Source organism: Bidens hawaiensis, unplaced genomic scaffold (assembly GCF_021521415.1).
Source record: "Bidens hawaiensis isolate Kalapana, Puna unplaced genomic scaffold, B.hawaiensis_p1.1 tig00007430_1, whole genome shotgun sequence".
NCBI classification, from domain to species: Eukaryota; Viridiplantae; Streptophyta; class Magnoliopsida; order Asterales; family Asteraceae; genus Bidens; species Bidens hawaiensis.
The window spans coordinates 141474-157740 of record NW_027491519.1 but is presented as its reverse complement, the minus strand read 5'-3'; the positions used below and the strand labels follow the sequence as shown (position 1 = coordinate 157740).

General features: G+C 33.1%; 1 protein-coding gene across 1 annotated transcript; it reads left to right on the top strand.

Moving 5' to 3' along the window:
- Window positions 1-14405: 14405 nt before the first annotated feature.
- Window positions 14406-15817, top strand: LOC143635317 (uncharacterized). The gene has a single exon (XM_077103177.1). The coding sequence runs from the start codon at window positions 14437-14439 to the stop codon at window positions 15664-15666; it is 1230 nt and encodes a 409-aa protein (XP_076959292.1). The 5' UTR covers window positions 14406-14436; the 3' UTR covers window positions 15667-15817.
- The last annotated feature ends 450 nt before the right edge of the window (window positions 15818-16267 follow it).

Sequence of the window (16267 nt, the reverse complement as noted above, 5' to 3'; positions counted from 1 at the left end):
TCTGACCGGATTCAATGGATTGGTTAGTAGACAATCATGATTAAATTCTATGTAATAAGAATTATGTTGAGAATTGTACGCCAACAGGAGAGATTATTACAATTTCAAGGAGACAAGATCTCTAAGCCTATAAAGTTCAAGAAAGCAATAAACTACCGAAGGAAGTAAGGCATAGTATCAGAATATGCTGATGTTTTTCCAAGAGATTTACCTGGATAATCACCAGATTGAGAAATTAAAATTTAGAATTTATGTCATACCAGAAGTAGCGCCAATTGCTAAAGCACCTTATCATTAAGCACCAACATATTTGCTAGAATTAAAGAAGCAATTAGACGAATTGCTAGAAAAATGATTTATAAGACCAAGCTCATTTGGATAAGCACCAGTTGAATTGATGAATATGTGTATCAATTATAGAAAACTAAATAAGTTCACAATTAAGAATCGATATTCCTTATCAAGAACTGATGATCTACTTTAATTAAACCTTAATGAGCTCGATAAATTTTCTAAAATCGATTTACGTTCAGGATACAATCAATTAAGGAAAAGAAAAAGATTAATGACATTTAGTAACCTTATTCCTTAACAAGTGAAAATCTATACAAACACAAACAAGTAAGCAATATTTTTTTAATTTTTTAAACCCTAAACCAAATCAATCGGTGTCGGCTATTAAAAAAAATTAAAACAACTAACCAAGTCAACCGTAATATAGATGACCAACAAAGAAAGATTAAGAAGGTATTTGAAATATTAGGGAACAAGATATTCTTGAGACTGTGTATAGATCGGGACATGGTCACTACAAGTTTACAATAATGTCGTTTGGTTTAACCAATGCCCAAGTTACATTTATGGGTATGATAAATCAGATTTGTAAACCGTATTTGGAATCATGATGTACTTATTCATTCTAAAACTAGTTATGATCATGTCAAACATCTTTATACTTTTTGACACTATTGAGAAAAGAAAGACTTTATGCTAAATTCTCAAAGTGTAAATTTTGAAGTACAATTTCTAGGTCATTTGATTAACAACGAAAATATTCATATGGACACTGCCAAAATAAAAGCTATGGGAAACTCCTAAAACTCATACAAAAATCATAGTTTCTTAGGGTTAGCAGAATATTATAGACTTTTCATTCAAAATCTTCCTCGAATAGAAGTCTTGTTAACAAAGTTAACATGCAAAGAATGTCAAATAAGGAACCAGGCAATAAGGAAATTTTGTAACTTAGAATGCAACAAGTTAGTGGATACCCTGAAACTCGCCTTACCAGAAGGAATTGAAAATTTCACCGTTTATAGTGATACTTCCAAATCAGGATTGGAATGTATGCTAATGCAATATGAGAAAGTTATTATGCATTCAGACAATTGGAGAAGCATGAAGAATATTATAAAATACGTGATCTAGAATTGGGAGCAATAAATCTTGCCCTAGAGATCTAGAGGCATTATAATAAACTTTTCGTATTCACATATAATAAAAGTTTAAAATATGTTTTTTTAACAAAAGGAGCTCAACCTATGCGGGTCAGTCCAATATTTATCTCATAAATATCTATGAACCTTGGCAGCAAACCCTTACTATATTCATACTTCATGAATATCTACCAATCCAAGTTCATGATAGTCTTTCCTTCACATTTGTTCCCACAAATATGATCGACTAGAGACATTTAGAATAATTGACTTATTCACGGACTTAAACATGCAAAGTGAAACATAACTCAAAAACATAATCATAACCAAAACCATATGATTGACTTAAAATAATTGTTCCGATATCCAAATACAAAATTTGATCAAATCAATCACTAGAATATCGAAGTCCTAAGGCGCAAGTATGACCCTCATACTTTGGACTTTCTAGGAGTTTCGTGAGTGGATCCGCAATGTTCTGATCAGTGTGAACTTTGCGAATACATATCTTTCCCTTTTCAGCTTCATCCCTTATGTAGTTGAATCTCCGCCCAATATGCCTTGTCTTTTGATGTGCACGGGGTTCCTTGATTTGAGCAAACGCATCCTCGTTGTCACAAAAGATTTCTTAAGTGTCCTGAATGGTACAGACTACCCCTAGATTGGCAATGAACTTTCTAATCCACGTATCTTCTTGAGCTACAAAGGAGGCGGCGATGTACGCTCTATGGAAAAATTTTAGCAAGTATAAAATTTAGCCTAATACGCTGACAAATGCTTAAAGCAGTAAGCATAATGAGAAAATCAAAACATGTGTATGCTCTTAAGCAAAATCTGCATATTGATTGAACAGAGCAATTAAGAAAAAATCGTGAAGCAACTACTACTAATGATACTAAAGGATTAAAAGAAATAAAAATGATAATAGTGGAATTGGAAATCCATGCATTCAGTGGCGTAGCCACACTTTGAGGTGGGGGTTCCCCCGTCCCCTGTGAAATTTTTTTTACTAATATATATGTGTTAAAATCCCGACCGACCCCTGTATAATTTTGACCCCGACCCCTGTGTGATTTCGAGGACGGCACAACGACCTTGTTGGGATTTCGAGAACAACCTTATGAAATTTGAGACCGGCCCTAATAATTTTTTTTTACATATTTATAACTTTAATTATATAAATGTATATAATTAATATACCAACTAAATTTGAGTTTAGTACGTAGGAAACAATTTAAATACAAGTTTAAGCTCAAATGCTCAGTTCATCTATGTTCAATTTCTAAGCACGAGTCTCAAACTCCCAACTTAATCTACAATCAATCAATCAATCAATCATACCCAGTAAAATCCCACCGACAGCAAAGCTATAAGTAGGGTCTGGGGAGGGTGGGATGTAGGCACACCGTACCTCTATCCAAAGGAATAAAGAGGTGGTTCCAGAGAGACCCTCGGCTCTAAGTACATGTGTATGAAGCAAAATAAAGGAAATCAAAGTTTAACAGTTATATAAAAACTACTACTAATTATAATAATATTAATAATAAGATCACAGTTTAACAGCTATATAAAAGCTAATAATAATTATAATAATAATAATATATGTAAGGGAAATACCATTATGGTATGTGACCTAAATAAGTTAAGTTTAAGCCCTAAGGTATTCAATTCTCTCTAAAAATCCTTAACTTTAATTCTACTTCTCCACGAATTCCTATCCTCAACCATATGATGACGGAAGTAATAGGTCAGGTAAATTTAATGGATTAAGTGTTTTAATCTAAAAAATGTTTCATCTATACATTATTTTGCTCACTTACTTCATTTGCATTGGTGTATTGTTTATTCGTTAATTGAAGTTACCTCTCGTATCATTATTACTCATTGCAACCGTATGCGTTGAAATTTGTTTTTCGGTGATGGAGTACGTGAAGTCCAATTTGCGTAATCATATGGTTATGAGAGTTTAAACGATGATTTTATTTATTTCATTAAGAAACAACATGCGTATAAATATCAAACTAGATGATGATTTGGTATGATTTCAGAAAATGAAAGTCCGTATATAACAAAGCTAGATATATTATTCAATCATTATGCATTTATAATAAAGTTCTCGTACTTTTTTTTGTTGTATAATGCTTTGTTTGATTATCATTTTTTCTATATATATACCGACGCAATTCGACCTGACCCGATGGTCGGACCGGACCAAAAAAAATTTATATAGCGATGGTTAATTGTGTACAGATACAAAAAAATTCCGACCCCTGTGAAAAAATTTCTTGAATCCGCCACTGCATGCATTAGACTTGAAATCGGGGTACTCCATGAACAATATGATCTTCCTAAAGTTTTTTTATTACAGTCTATCTGAATTTAGAGGCATAAACGATACGGACATAATAACATTAATAATCAATCATTTAGCTAAAGAAGATGAAAAGTTAAATGTATTTCATTACATGACATTTAAAAGTAATATTGTATGGACCGCGTTGTGATATCTCATATGTGAATTTTAGTTGAGATCATAAATCAATTGAATCAGTAAAACCACTCGAGTAATTCAAAATATGACGACTGTGCTTTCCTTAATCTCTACACAATTGGACGTATTCTTTGATGGCGAAACTCCTTTACTTTTTAACGTATATATTCAAAAATATTATTATGGATGCGTATGATTATTATGTATATGATACTATAAAACTGAATTATATAAAATGGCTATAAACCTATAATATTATAAGGTTGTGTGTTGGTGAGGGTGGATGTAGTGTCGTCCTTTCACGAATGCGAACATGTTACATATGAAACACAATTATCGATATATCAAGAAAAACAGTGAACAAGATTACATATGAAGATAGTTGAAAAAAAAATCAGTTTAACGTTAAAAGGGTATATGAATTTATTCAAATTAGATAAATGAAATTCTAGAAATGAAATAATTTTTGGTTCTCCTGTTTAGATTCTATGAAAAACACTCATGCTTTTTATTTTATTTTTTCGTATTCAGATATGGGTTTGAATCTCGGGGTCTTACTGAAAGCTTCATTTTTATCCTCTAAAATAGATAATGTATGATTCATCTATATCTTACATTTCTCAGATTTTACCATAACTTTTCTCTTAGTAGAATATACTTCGTATGATAATTTGAAATCAGTGTTTTCTTGATCATCTTTAAGCTGATATATATGTTGCAATGCCACTGTCTTCTTTTGTTGAATTTGGAGAAAGAGTTCTTTTTGTAACATGCTCTCATAATCTACTATAAGCATAATTTATTTGTTCTTGGAGATAATAATAAACTAATATAAACAAAACAGAATTTTAGTATGTTCACCTAAAACAAAATCATACTTGATTAAATAGTATCTGCGCATATGGTTTAATTAATATGCTCCAACTAAAACAAATAATGCAAAACTCAATTATCTCTCTTGTTCATATGATTTGCAATTATATACATGCATGCACAATACTTAAGTAACATTCTTGTGTACCATATGTTGATATGTATATCTAGGCAAGACTACCTGGGCTTAATCAACCAAAATAATGGAGAACGATTGCTGCCACGGGAGCTATTAACGTAATTAGCTAGGAAATGTACCTAAACTAATGTAAAACTTACCACACGAAATCATCTTATGTAAAATTTAACTAACATCTAGTTATCTATTACGTTAAAATAGCTAATTTTATTTTTACCTTTGTAGAATTGTAGAATATTTAAAATTATGATTGATTTGGAAACGATAAAAACGAACTTACTTTTTAAAGGAAAATTAATAATGAGAAAACGAGAAGCAACATTTGTCCTCCATATAAGCTAGGTCTTTTGTGTTCGGTTGTCATTATTAAATTGGGGTTTCTTGAACTTAATAGAAATGAACACACATGGAGATTTCTGGGTATTGTTATTACATAGACACACTTTGTGTTTGGACGCAGTTAATAAATGCAGGCTTGGGTGCTTGGCAGGTTAGGGAGTAGAGACGTTCTATTTCAAAGGCGATGACAAATGGTCGCATACATAGGTTTATGCTTGAATAACCGATAACAATTTTATGAATGGAAGACACTTGTTATTGAGATAGAAGAGAGGTGTCGAGATAGAAGAGAGGGAGAATTGGTGGTTTTCGAGGGTAACTAAAGGAAGATAGGTATTTGCAACCAAGCTTGTAGCTACAGATCAAATTCATAGAAAAATATGTATTTGCATATGGATGTAGCAAACACCTATTTTGCTACAAATTTCATACGTAACTATAAGTCTCGTTACTAATTGTTTTGCTACACAATCATATCTTGCAGCGGCTTTAACTACAAAGTCGTTGAGATAGAAGAGAGGTGGATTTGGTGGTTTTGTTGTTGAGCTAGAAGAGATGCGGAATTGATGGTTTTCAAGGGTAACAAAAAGAAGAACAATGGTGATGGTGAGGTGGATCAATAGCATAAAAAATTAGCGACAACATTGAAGCTATGGAATAAATATGTAGCAAATTCGTAAAAAATAGGCATTTGTTACATGAATTTTCTACAAATATGGATGTAACAAATTCCTCTTTTGCAAAGAATTTGCTACGGATTTGGTCTGTAGCTAGAAATCATATCGTAAGTTTATTTTGCTACAAATTTTGCTATGGAATTATATTTAACGAATTTAGCTACCAAAAAAGCATCGTTGTTTCATATATAGATTTTTAATGGGAGTGCGAGTTGGGGGGGGGGGGGGATTGTTGGTAATTAACAACCTAAGTAAGGCTTTAAGGTTTATTTAATTACTTGTTGATCAATTCGGGTCCTCTTCATATACACATCAACCAAGTTAGGGTTATGTATGAGATTTTTTGTAACTTGGTTTTTTAAGTTATATTTTCCTAATCATAGTAAGAGAGAGATTATTTTACATAGTGTGTTCTTCGCTAATTATCATTAATCCTATCTTGAGTTGTTATCAAGGGTGTTCATAAATCAATTCAAATTCAAAACATTCGAAACTCTATTTGATTCGAATTCGATTAATAAAAATTCGATTTGATACGTATACAAATATAGCAATCAAATACGAATTTATGATTTTTAATCGATTCAAAATTAGAATACAAATTATATATACACACACACACTAGCTTTAGAGTCCGTGTAACACACGAGATTATCTACATAATAAAGTTACAAATAAAGCAATATATAATGTATACGGAAAAATTCATTACATCTATGCTTGTATCACTATACATAAATTACTTGACCCTTCTACCCTTCTATTATAAAGAAAATTCCTCTACATTCTCTTACATCTGATTTTATTCATATAACTAAATGATTTTTTCAAAAAAAAAAATGAACATAGTAGAATAAAAGTAATGCACATGCAAAATCATACCCCAAGAATACTCTATCTATTATAAATTGTGTTCTCAGTATCATATATGTATAACTGAAAGAAGTTTGGTTATAAAACAATTTTAAAGAATATTTTTCATATAATAATAGTTTTGAACTACACAATGAAAAAGATTTTGATAAGTTTGAGGGGACTTCTGGACCTTGCCATAATGACAAAAAAGATAAATAAAATGACATGTTAACTCGTTCAATTTTGAGAATGTTTTGATTCACTTGAGCATAATTTTGTATGACATGCTTCACATACAACATTCTGATAACTATCAAGGAAAAATCAATGCTTACACAAATGTTTCAAATTTGATAAAAGTTAGAAGCATTGATAGGCTTGGAGGTGGCATGCCGGAAGTGTTTGTTATTTTTTCTTAAATTTTAATAGTCATGGGAGAAATACCCAATGCGGAAAATTCTGAATCTTTTGACTATTTTCAAAAATGTCATTCAAAATAAATTCGAAATTCAATCACATTTTAAATTCTAACTTTCATTTGTTTTACATTTTAAGTCAAAACTTTGTCATAAATCTTTTAAATTTTCAAAAATATGACATTTTTTTAATACACACGCATTTGCATATCATAAATCATTGTGTGTCATAATACGCGTGTTATTAAAGGTCTTTTTTCTAATAGTGAATGAAGCATGTTAGAGTTTTTGTTTTTTATTTACAATCTTCAATAAAATACATAGTATAATATGTTGATGATGTTATTTAAAATTATATTCTTTTCGATATTTAACAAACAAGGTTTATTGTTGATTTTTTGATTTCACCAATTATTTTGTGAAATATATTCTAATAATGTATAGTAGTATAATATTTAAACATTTATTTTTATGAAAATGTATAGATATAATATAAATATAGTTTAAATAAAAGTGAATAATTTAATCATGTTATAGATATAATATAAATATAGTGGAAAAGGAAAGTGAATGATTATGTTCTACAACACATATTAGTATTGGAGGAAAAAAGTTGTGAGGATTAACCACAAAATGACACGTGTCTACAACTATTTTACTTTATTAGAATATGTGTGTGTGTGTGTATATATATATATATATATATATGGGTTAGAATCATTTAAGAACTTTAAAAAAGTTAAGAACTATTAGGAACTCTAAACAACCAAACATTTTTTTAATTGTTTTTATATATTAACATTTAAGAGTTGTTTTATCATATTTTATATAAAAAAATTGATTACATATATTAATCACAAGTTTATATATGTGTAAAATTTATGTACTAACAAATTTACATAAATGTAAAACAAAACATAGATATGTATAAAAACTAATTTTCAATATAATCATAAATATAGATATAAAAAATGATAAAGCTACACTCAAATAACATTAGCATACACATTTTTTTATAAAAAACGTTAGTTTTCAAGGGTTCCTTCAAGTTTTAAATATTTAACAGTTCTGTAATGATACTCATCCTATATATATATATATATATATAAGATGTATATAATATTTTAATTTGAGCCATATCCATAAATAACAAATGTCTATTACAAAAAAATTAAATTGAATGACCCATACTATTATTTCTTAAACTTTCCCGTATTCCTCAAACCCTTTTTTGTTTGTTTTACATTTATGATTATGGTTTTTGAAGTGTTTAACATAGGTGAGCTTGAACCAAATAAAAATTTATTCGAATTCGAGTTTCGAATACGAGTGGAACTGAATTTTGTATATGGCTACGAATACGAATTGAATCAAATAATTCAACTTTTAATCGAATAAGAATACCGGCAATAAAATAATCATTCATATTATTCTATTCGATAAAAGTCAAAAATTCGATTTAAAAATCGATGAAAACCCTTAGTTGTTATTGAGACAGAAGAGAAGTGGAATTGTTGGTTTTCGAGAGTAACCAAAGGAAGATCAATGGTGATGGTACGTGGTTGTTTGTGGTATGTATGAATAATTATATATTGTAAGTGCACCGCTAATTTTGATAGCAATAAAAAGATGACCATCGCATACAAATGTTATACTTTCTTATCCTAAATCATCAACATTAAAAATGTCAAATAAGTGAAAGAAATTTATTAATAAGTATGGGATAGAAGACCATCATGAATCGGCCAGTAAAGCCTACCTAGTTTAAAGAAAGATTAAAGTTGAAAGGTTTCAAGGAAAAATGTAGAGACAATGCACGATTAGATCGTGCATAAGCCATGTCAGACTAATCAAATTTAATGAACAAACCATAAAGAGTTAAGTGTCATTTTAGTACCTGTGGTTTAGTCAACTACGCAACTTTAGTACTTATTCTTTATTTTGTGCAAATGACTACCTCAGTTTCAAAAACCTTGCAATTTTGGTACTTTTTTATAACACCGTTTATTTTGCTCGTTAATCAGGGGCAGTTTGGTAATTTTACCTTTCTTCTCTCACTCTGTCTTCTACATCATCTCCCCCTTCTACCTATTCCCCACAACAACCACCATTTCATAAAGATACCACCATATTTGTATATCTCATCACCATTTCTGACAAGATACCAACATATCTATGTTTAAAACCACTAGCACAACATATCCATGTTTAAAACCACAATCCAGCAACCATCGCCGGACTACCGCAACAACCCGATAACCACCGCCGGACCGCCGCAACACCCAGCCACCACCGTCGGACCGCCGCAACAATCCAGCAACCATCGCCGGACCGCCGCAACAACCCAATAACCACTGCCGGACCGCCGCAACACCCAGCCACCATCGTCGGACCGCCGCCACTAACCCTAGACACCACCTACCAGACCTGCCGCCACCAACTTAACCTTACCTCCAATAACATGTTATGAGAATGCAAAAAAAAAAACTTCAAATGTTAAGGGTTTGGATTTTAAGATTTTGGGGGGGAAAATTAAAGAGGGTAGATAGGTATGTAGAAGACGGGGAGAGAAAAGGAGAAGGGAAAAATAGTGAAATTACCAAACTGTCCCTGATTTAACGAGCAAAATAAACGGTGTTAAAAAAAGTACCAAAATTGCAAGGTTTTTGAAACTGGGGTAGCCATTTGCACAAAATAAAAAATATGTACTAAAGTTGCGTAGTTGATCAAACCACAGGTACTAAAATGACACTTAACTCAGCCATAAAAGAACCAATGTTGGTGGTCGGCTTTATCATTGATTGAATGTGTCAAGCCGTACAAATTTTATTAGTTGATTATGTTTTCATTATCCGTAAATGAGTAATCACAACACAAACACTCAAATACGTAGTTATATAAACCAAGATCTTTTATAATTTTCTTAACTTTTACAAAATAATTCAAACTTTATATAAATGAGTATGTGCTTTCTATAAAGTTTCTTCCAACCAATCTTGAAATGATGTATTTTCTATTTGAGAAAATGATCCACCTTTTGATAATGCTTTCACACATCTTCCATGCCTTAACGGATAAATTTTGTAACTTCTTTTTAGAACGGCAGTGAATATATTTAGCAACTAAGATAGGGCATATTTAAGTTAATTGAACAGAAGATCAAACTTCCTATATTGGAACTTTAGTAAGACAAAAATGCCCAACTCCCAAGACAGGAGTCCAAACCGATTCCAAGCTTTTTACTCCATCGCTGAAAATCGCATTTCTGCAAAGCAAAATTTCGAAGTACTTTTTTTAAAAACAATTTTAAGGACAATTGTGTTGTTGATTTTATTGTTATCACATCATTCAGTCCATTTAGTTAGATTTACTTAAAACCAAAAAAACAAAAAAATAAAGTTAATACAAGTTAAAAGTTCTGGAGTACCCAATTGTTCGGACACTATTGTATGTTTCTGGCACCAACTAACTGGGTGGTTCCAGGGGCTAAGCCCTCTAGTAACCATGACGTTTCAAGGGGGGGCGCATGGCCTCTTGGCAGGGTTTAGGGGCCGGGGGCGACACCTAGATGGGATCAAAGGGGTTGAGTAGTCTGTGATCAACAACAACATGGTCCATTTGTTACAATTGTGACCAATAGCAATTTAGTCTATAAATTGGTCGCTTTGATCAACATCAAGTTGCTCCGTCAATGGCAATTGCGAGCAACATCAACCATGAGTAGTAGCAATTTCTAGCATTGAATGTGCATTATCAACAACTTGGGCGACCACTGATAAGTGAGTTACTGCTTAAAAGGTTCTTGCTGAAGGTTTTGATGTAACTGAATGGTTAACAATTGTTTTAATCGTCAATCGGAATACTCTTTAAGAAAGAGTTGTGTTGTTTCAACAAAATACTATTATGGTTACATACCTATACAAGGAATGTCTCTGGTAAGTTTTTCACACATTTTGATACGATTTATGATATACATTTTCAAAACAGAAATATATTCTTGTTAGGCTGTGAATTGTTTAGTTCAAGATTTTGAGATGCACTACCTAAAAAGAAATCCATGCTATTTCCAAACCATAAAATATACACTTTTTACCCATATACGTACATGGCCTTTTTATTTAATACTGAAGATCAAATATTACATCCAAAAATCGTGAAAGACTTTCACCTCAAAAGCATAAAAAGATTCTCAAGTGGACAAATTTTAGTAACAAAAACGAAAAAGATAAAAGTGAGAAATGGAAAGTATGCTCATGGCCTTTTTAGTTTTTACCCCCAACAGGGTAGCATCTTGAACATGCATGGAGATTTATATAGATCAATACGAGTTACGATGTGATGTGCATGCTCATTAAATACTCTTATCTCTTGCGGTAACGAACCTGGAGATTCAAGGTGGTTGTGCTCCCTTATACCGAGTTCCAACACATACTACAAGGGGTAGAGCCCTTGTTAGTGGCAACTGGATTATCTACAATAACCAAGTTGTGGGGATTTTGATATGGAAACCTGGATTATTTAGAGTCGTGTGATAACTTTCAGATTAAAAGTTAATTTGGTGGGTCTCCAAATTGAGACAAGAATTTAGTATGGAATTTGTGAGGAAAATGAACCAGTGTGTCGATCAATTGAAAGGAGCGTCATATATATCTGCATGAGCAATTAGATGTGGATAACTGCATAAGGCAGTTATAATTCAAATTTTAATTTAATTAATATGCCTCTAAAATAATACTTATGATTATGTATGACTTAATCATAAATTAATTTTCTAGTGAATTTTTAATAAAGCAATATTAACCTCAGTCAGTGACTCTGTCCTTGGACCCTGCTAGAAGACGTCGCCCCTACCACTCCACAACCAGGGGCGCTGCCCCATACCTCCATTCATTAGGGGCTTCGTCCCTAACATCATAGTAGACTAAAGCAAGTGTGCACTCCACACATCCTGAACTTGCTTAATGTTTATTATGATTAATACATTGATCGTCCAGTACTTAATCCAATTACACTAAACTGTTAACACAAGTTACCATTGATGTTATTGTCCATCTGTTGCCAGCTATAACCATCAATCGTTGACCACCAAATGATTTAATATGACAGTGACAATATCGAATCCCTCATCGAAACTATAAATAATGAACTTTAAGATAAAAAACCCAAATCATAATAGAAAACTTGATGAAATCATTGTCCGGAACATATCTTTGGTTGTCGGAATTGGTGTATTGACGAGCCATGCTCAAAGGCGGAGATGCCCTGGCCCAGGATGCGATTTATTTAAGAGTTGAGTGCATGAAAAAAGAGGTTCACGAAGACCATTTCAGATTTTTCATGCAACAAGTGTATGTGAATAGATTTTACATGTAATAAGTGAATGTGAATGTCAATGATTAAAATTACTGATCGAACATAGAACAAACTGTAATCTTAACAAAGGAAAAATGAATGTAATTTATTCATATAATAATTTCATAAAACGGAAATAAATAAATTAATAAATAATTACTTCGATCAAGGCCTGAATCTAATTCTTGTTATAAAAAATAAAAATAAAAACAAAATAAAATGTTAATTCATTGTGGCCGTTTTGGGAAAACCAAGTTCATGCAATCTAACTTTGGTGCGCGGGGCCCCCAAGAACAAGATGGGTCCCAGTTCTACATTAACGGTAACCCACGTCATTTACGTTTCTAACTTTCTATTATTTCACTAAGCACATCTTGTCTCCTCATAAAAATAACAAAATGACAAAATTAAAACGTCAATCCTTATAGATAAGACAATAAAGTTTTAGTGTGCTGCTATATAGTTGAATTATCATGAAAATGACCCGGTCTATTAATTATAAATATATTGTTTACAAAGGGAAGTGTCATGCTTGATATTCTGTCTAATATCTTTCTAGTTTTTAATTTGATTTTTGAATAGTCATTTAAATGACGAACCACTTATTCACATGTTATCCATTTTGATTTTCACCCTTATGAGAATGAGATTAGTTGATAACCTCCTATCCTGACCCGAATCCCCTAATTTTGTTTTACATCTGAGACTTCAATTTAAAATCTCATTTTTAAATCGAAGTCTTTCAATATGTCCACTCAACCACTCAAGTCTCAAATAATTTACTTTGCATGTTAATTTGATCCAATTCATCCTATTAGCTTCAATGTTACATATAAATTTTAAGTGGAATACCTACTACTCCATATCCCATAACCACTTTGTATGAAAGATTTTGTGCGTCATGTTTAAATATAAAATGTAACAGAATATTTTGATAAATCATAAAAAATCAACCTCAATTTCTAAATAATATGACCTATGGGTATGTATATTTTTTATCTAGACGGGTAGAATATATTTGACGTGACCGAGTAGTGATGAGCCAAAGCCAAAACACTTGCTTTTTTAATCCTTCTTTTTTTCCCTCTTGATAATTCCATTGTCTTTGAATTAGTAAAAAAGATGGCTAGTTACAAAACATCTTATAATTACTTAAAAAAAGTATTTTCTAAAGGCTATGTTTGGCCGGTAACTCATTTATAAACAAGCTTATTCATTATGTCTCGTTTGTGAACCAGCCAAATTGAAGCGAAAAAAGAAAAAAAAACAAATACTGCTTGTTTGTTGCTTCTCTAAGTCTGTCTCGTCTCGTTTTAATTTAACTCCAACTTTCAACATTTATAAGTTATAGCTTAATTTCATTTCAAATAATATGATTAACATGGCTACTTCATACAACCCAATATTTTTTATTATTTTTTATATTTAAATATAAAACAATTGGTTTTAATTAAAACAAAACCAACTTGTGGAGCCATAAGCTCACTCGAGTTTACACTTTCAGCTCGTTATAAAACTAAACTAAACCGAAGCCGGGTTGAGTGGCTTGTTAAACAACCATACACAAAAAGGTATTTAAAAACTTGCATCTTTGTAAAAGGGAAAGTTAAGTCAAGTTGTAACTCAAAAGAAACTTGTTTTGATGGTGAAATAATAAAGAAAAAGAAAAATGAATGACAAGTAAGATCTAAAATTACGCAGTCCCTCTTTCCAATCGAACTCATTCATCATCCCCCAACCATTCTTCCTTTCCCCTATTTTCACTTCACCATTATCACCTCTCTCTTGCTGAAAATAACCACACACCAAACAAACTACCTTCAAAGTAATATTGTTTTCACATTCATATACACTCTTAATGGTGGACGTTGATAGGAGAATGAGCGGCTTAAACCCCGCACACCTCGCCGGCCTCCGCCGTCTCTCCGCCAGAGCCGCCGCATCGTCACCCTCGACCCCACTCCCCGCACGCTACAGCCTCATCTCCTTCACTACCTTAGCCGACAAAGTCTTAACCCACCTTAAAAACTCCAACGTAAGAGTCCAACAAGGCTTATCAGAAACCGAGTTCGCAAGAGCCGAAGCCGAGTTCGGGTTCGCATTCCCACCCGACCTTAAAGCGGTCCTCTCATCCGGGTTGCCGGTCGGACCGGGCTTCCCAGACTGGCGGTCCACTGGGAGCTCACGACAACAGTTACGTGCCACGTTGGATCTCCCTATTGCGTCTATTTCGTTACATATTGCGAGAAACGCATTGTGGTCGAAATCATGGGGTGTCCGTCCCACGGATCCGGAAAAGGCGATTAAGATTGCGAGACACGCTTTGAAACGGGCCCCACTTTTGGTACCGGTTTTTAACCATTGTTATATTCCGTGTAACCCTTCGTTGGCTGGAAACCCTGTATTCTACGTCGATGAGAATCAAATATTTTGTTGTGGGTTTGATTTATCTGATTTTTTTGACCGTGAAAGAACAACTCTGTTTGTGAACTCCGATGTTACGAAACAGAAACAACGTTGTACGAGTGAGAAACATGTTGTCGGGATGCTGTCGGGTGTGAGCCGGAGGAGCCTTGACGCGGTCGCAGGTGGTCGGACGCCGAGATGGGTGGAGTTTTGGAGTGACGCCGCCGTGGACCGCCGGAAACGAAACTCGAACTCGTCATCCTCGTACTCATCTTCCTCGTACACGTCATCCTCGTACTCGACGTCGCCGGAGAGGCTGTTTGAGATTCCTAAAACCGGGGTTCCGAAATGGGTCGATTCGTATGTGAAGCAGATCGGGTCGGTTTTGAAAGACGGCGGGTGGGCTGAGTCTGACGTGGCGGATATTGTGGACGTGTCGTCTGCCGGAATATTTGACGGTGAGATGGTGTTGGTGGATAATCAAGCGGTGTTGGATGCGCTTCTTGTGAAAGCGGATCGGTTGTCGGAAAGTTTACAGAAGGCCGGGTGGAGCTCCGAAGAGGTTTCGGATGCGTTCGGGTTTGATTTTCGGCAGGTGAAGGAACGGAAGCCGGTGAAGAACATGTCGCCGGAGTTGGTGGAGAAGATTGGAAGACTAGTGGAATCTGTCTCCAAATCTTGACGGACTTATCGCCGGAGTTTGCGGTAGCCGACAGACACCGATATTTTTTAATTTTATTTTTTGGAAATATGAAAATACGAAATGTGTAATAATAAACTCCGTATAAAGAAAAGTGAAAATTGTTAATCTTGAATACTATTTTTGGTCGTTAGATCCATGGTATATTTTCATATTTGTATTTTATTTTTTAGTTTTTATCTTAGTGCAAAAATAAAGTTTTATTAAAAGTTACTTTTATAATCATTTTAACATACTTCAATATTAAAATTTGTTTCTAAAGTAGTATAGCTCTTTTATTATTTTATTTTCCAATTTTGTAAAAAAACTCTAACTATACAACAATGTTTATACTAAAATTATTTTTGTAACTTTCAATTAATATGGTATAGTTAGAAAAAAATTTGAAAATGACAGCACGCTTTGTTAAACGTTTGTATAATAGTTGGGAATAAGAAAATAACAAAAGTTAGGTTACTAATGAAGGAATGCACGTGTGGGGGCTCTTTTTTGAAAGAAAAAGAATACGTTATGGAAATCGAAAAGGCAGACAGTGTGAACAACCGCAACGATGTCGTTTGGTACTTCGGAAACGGTGTGTTGT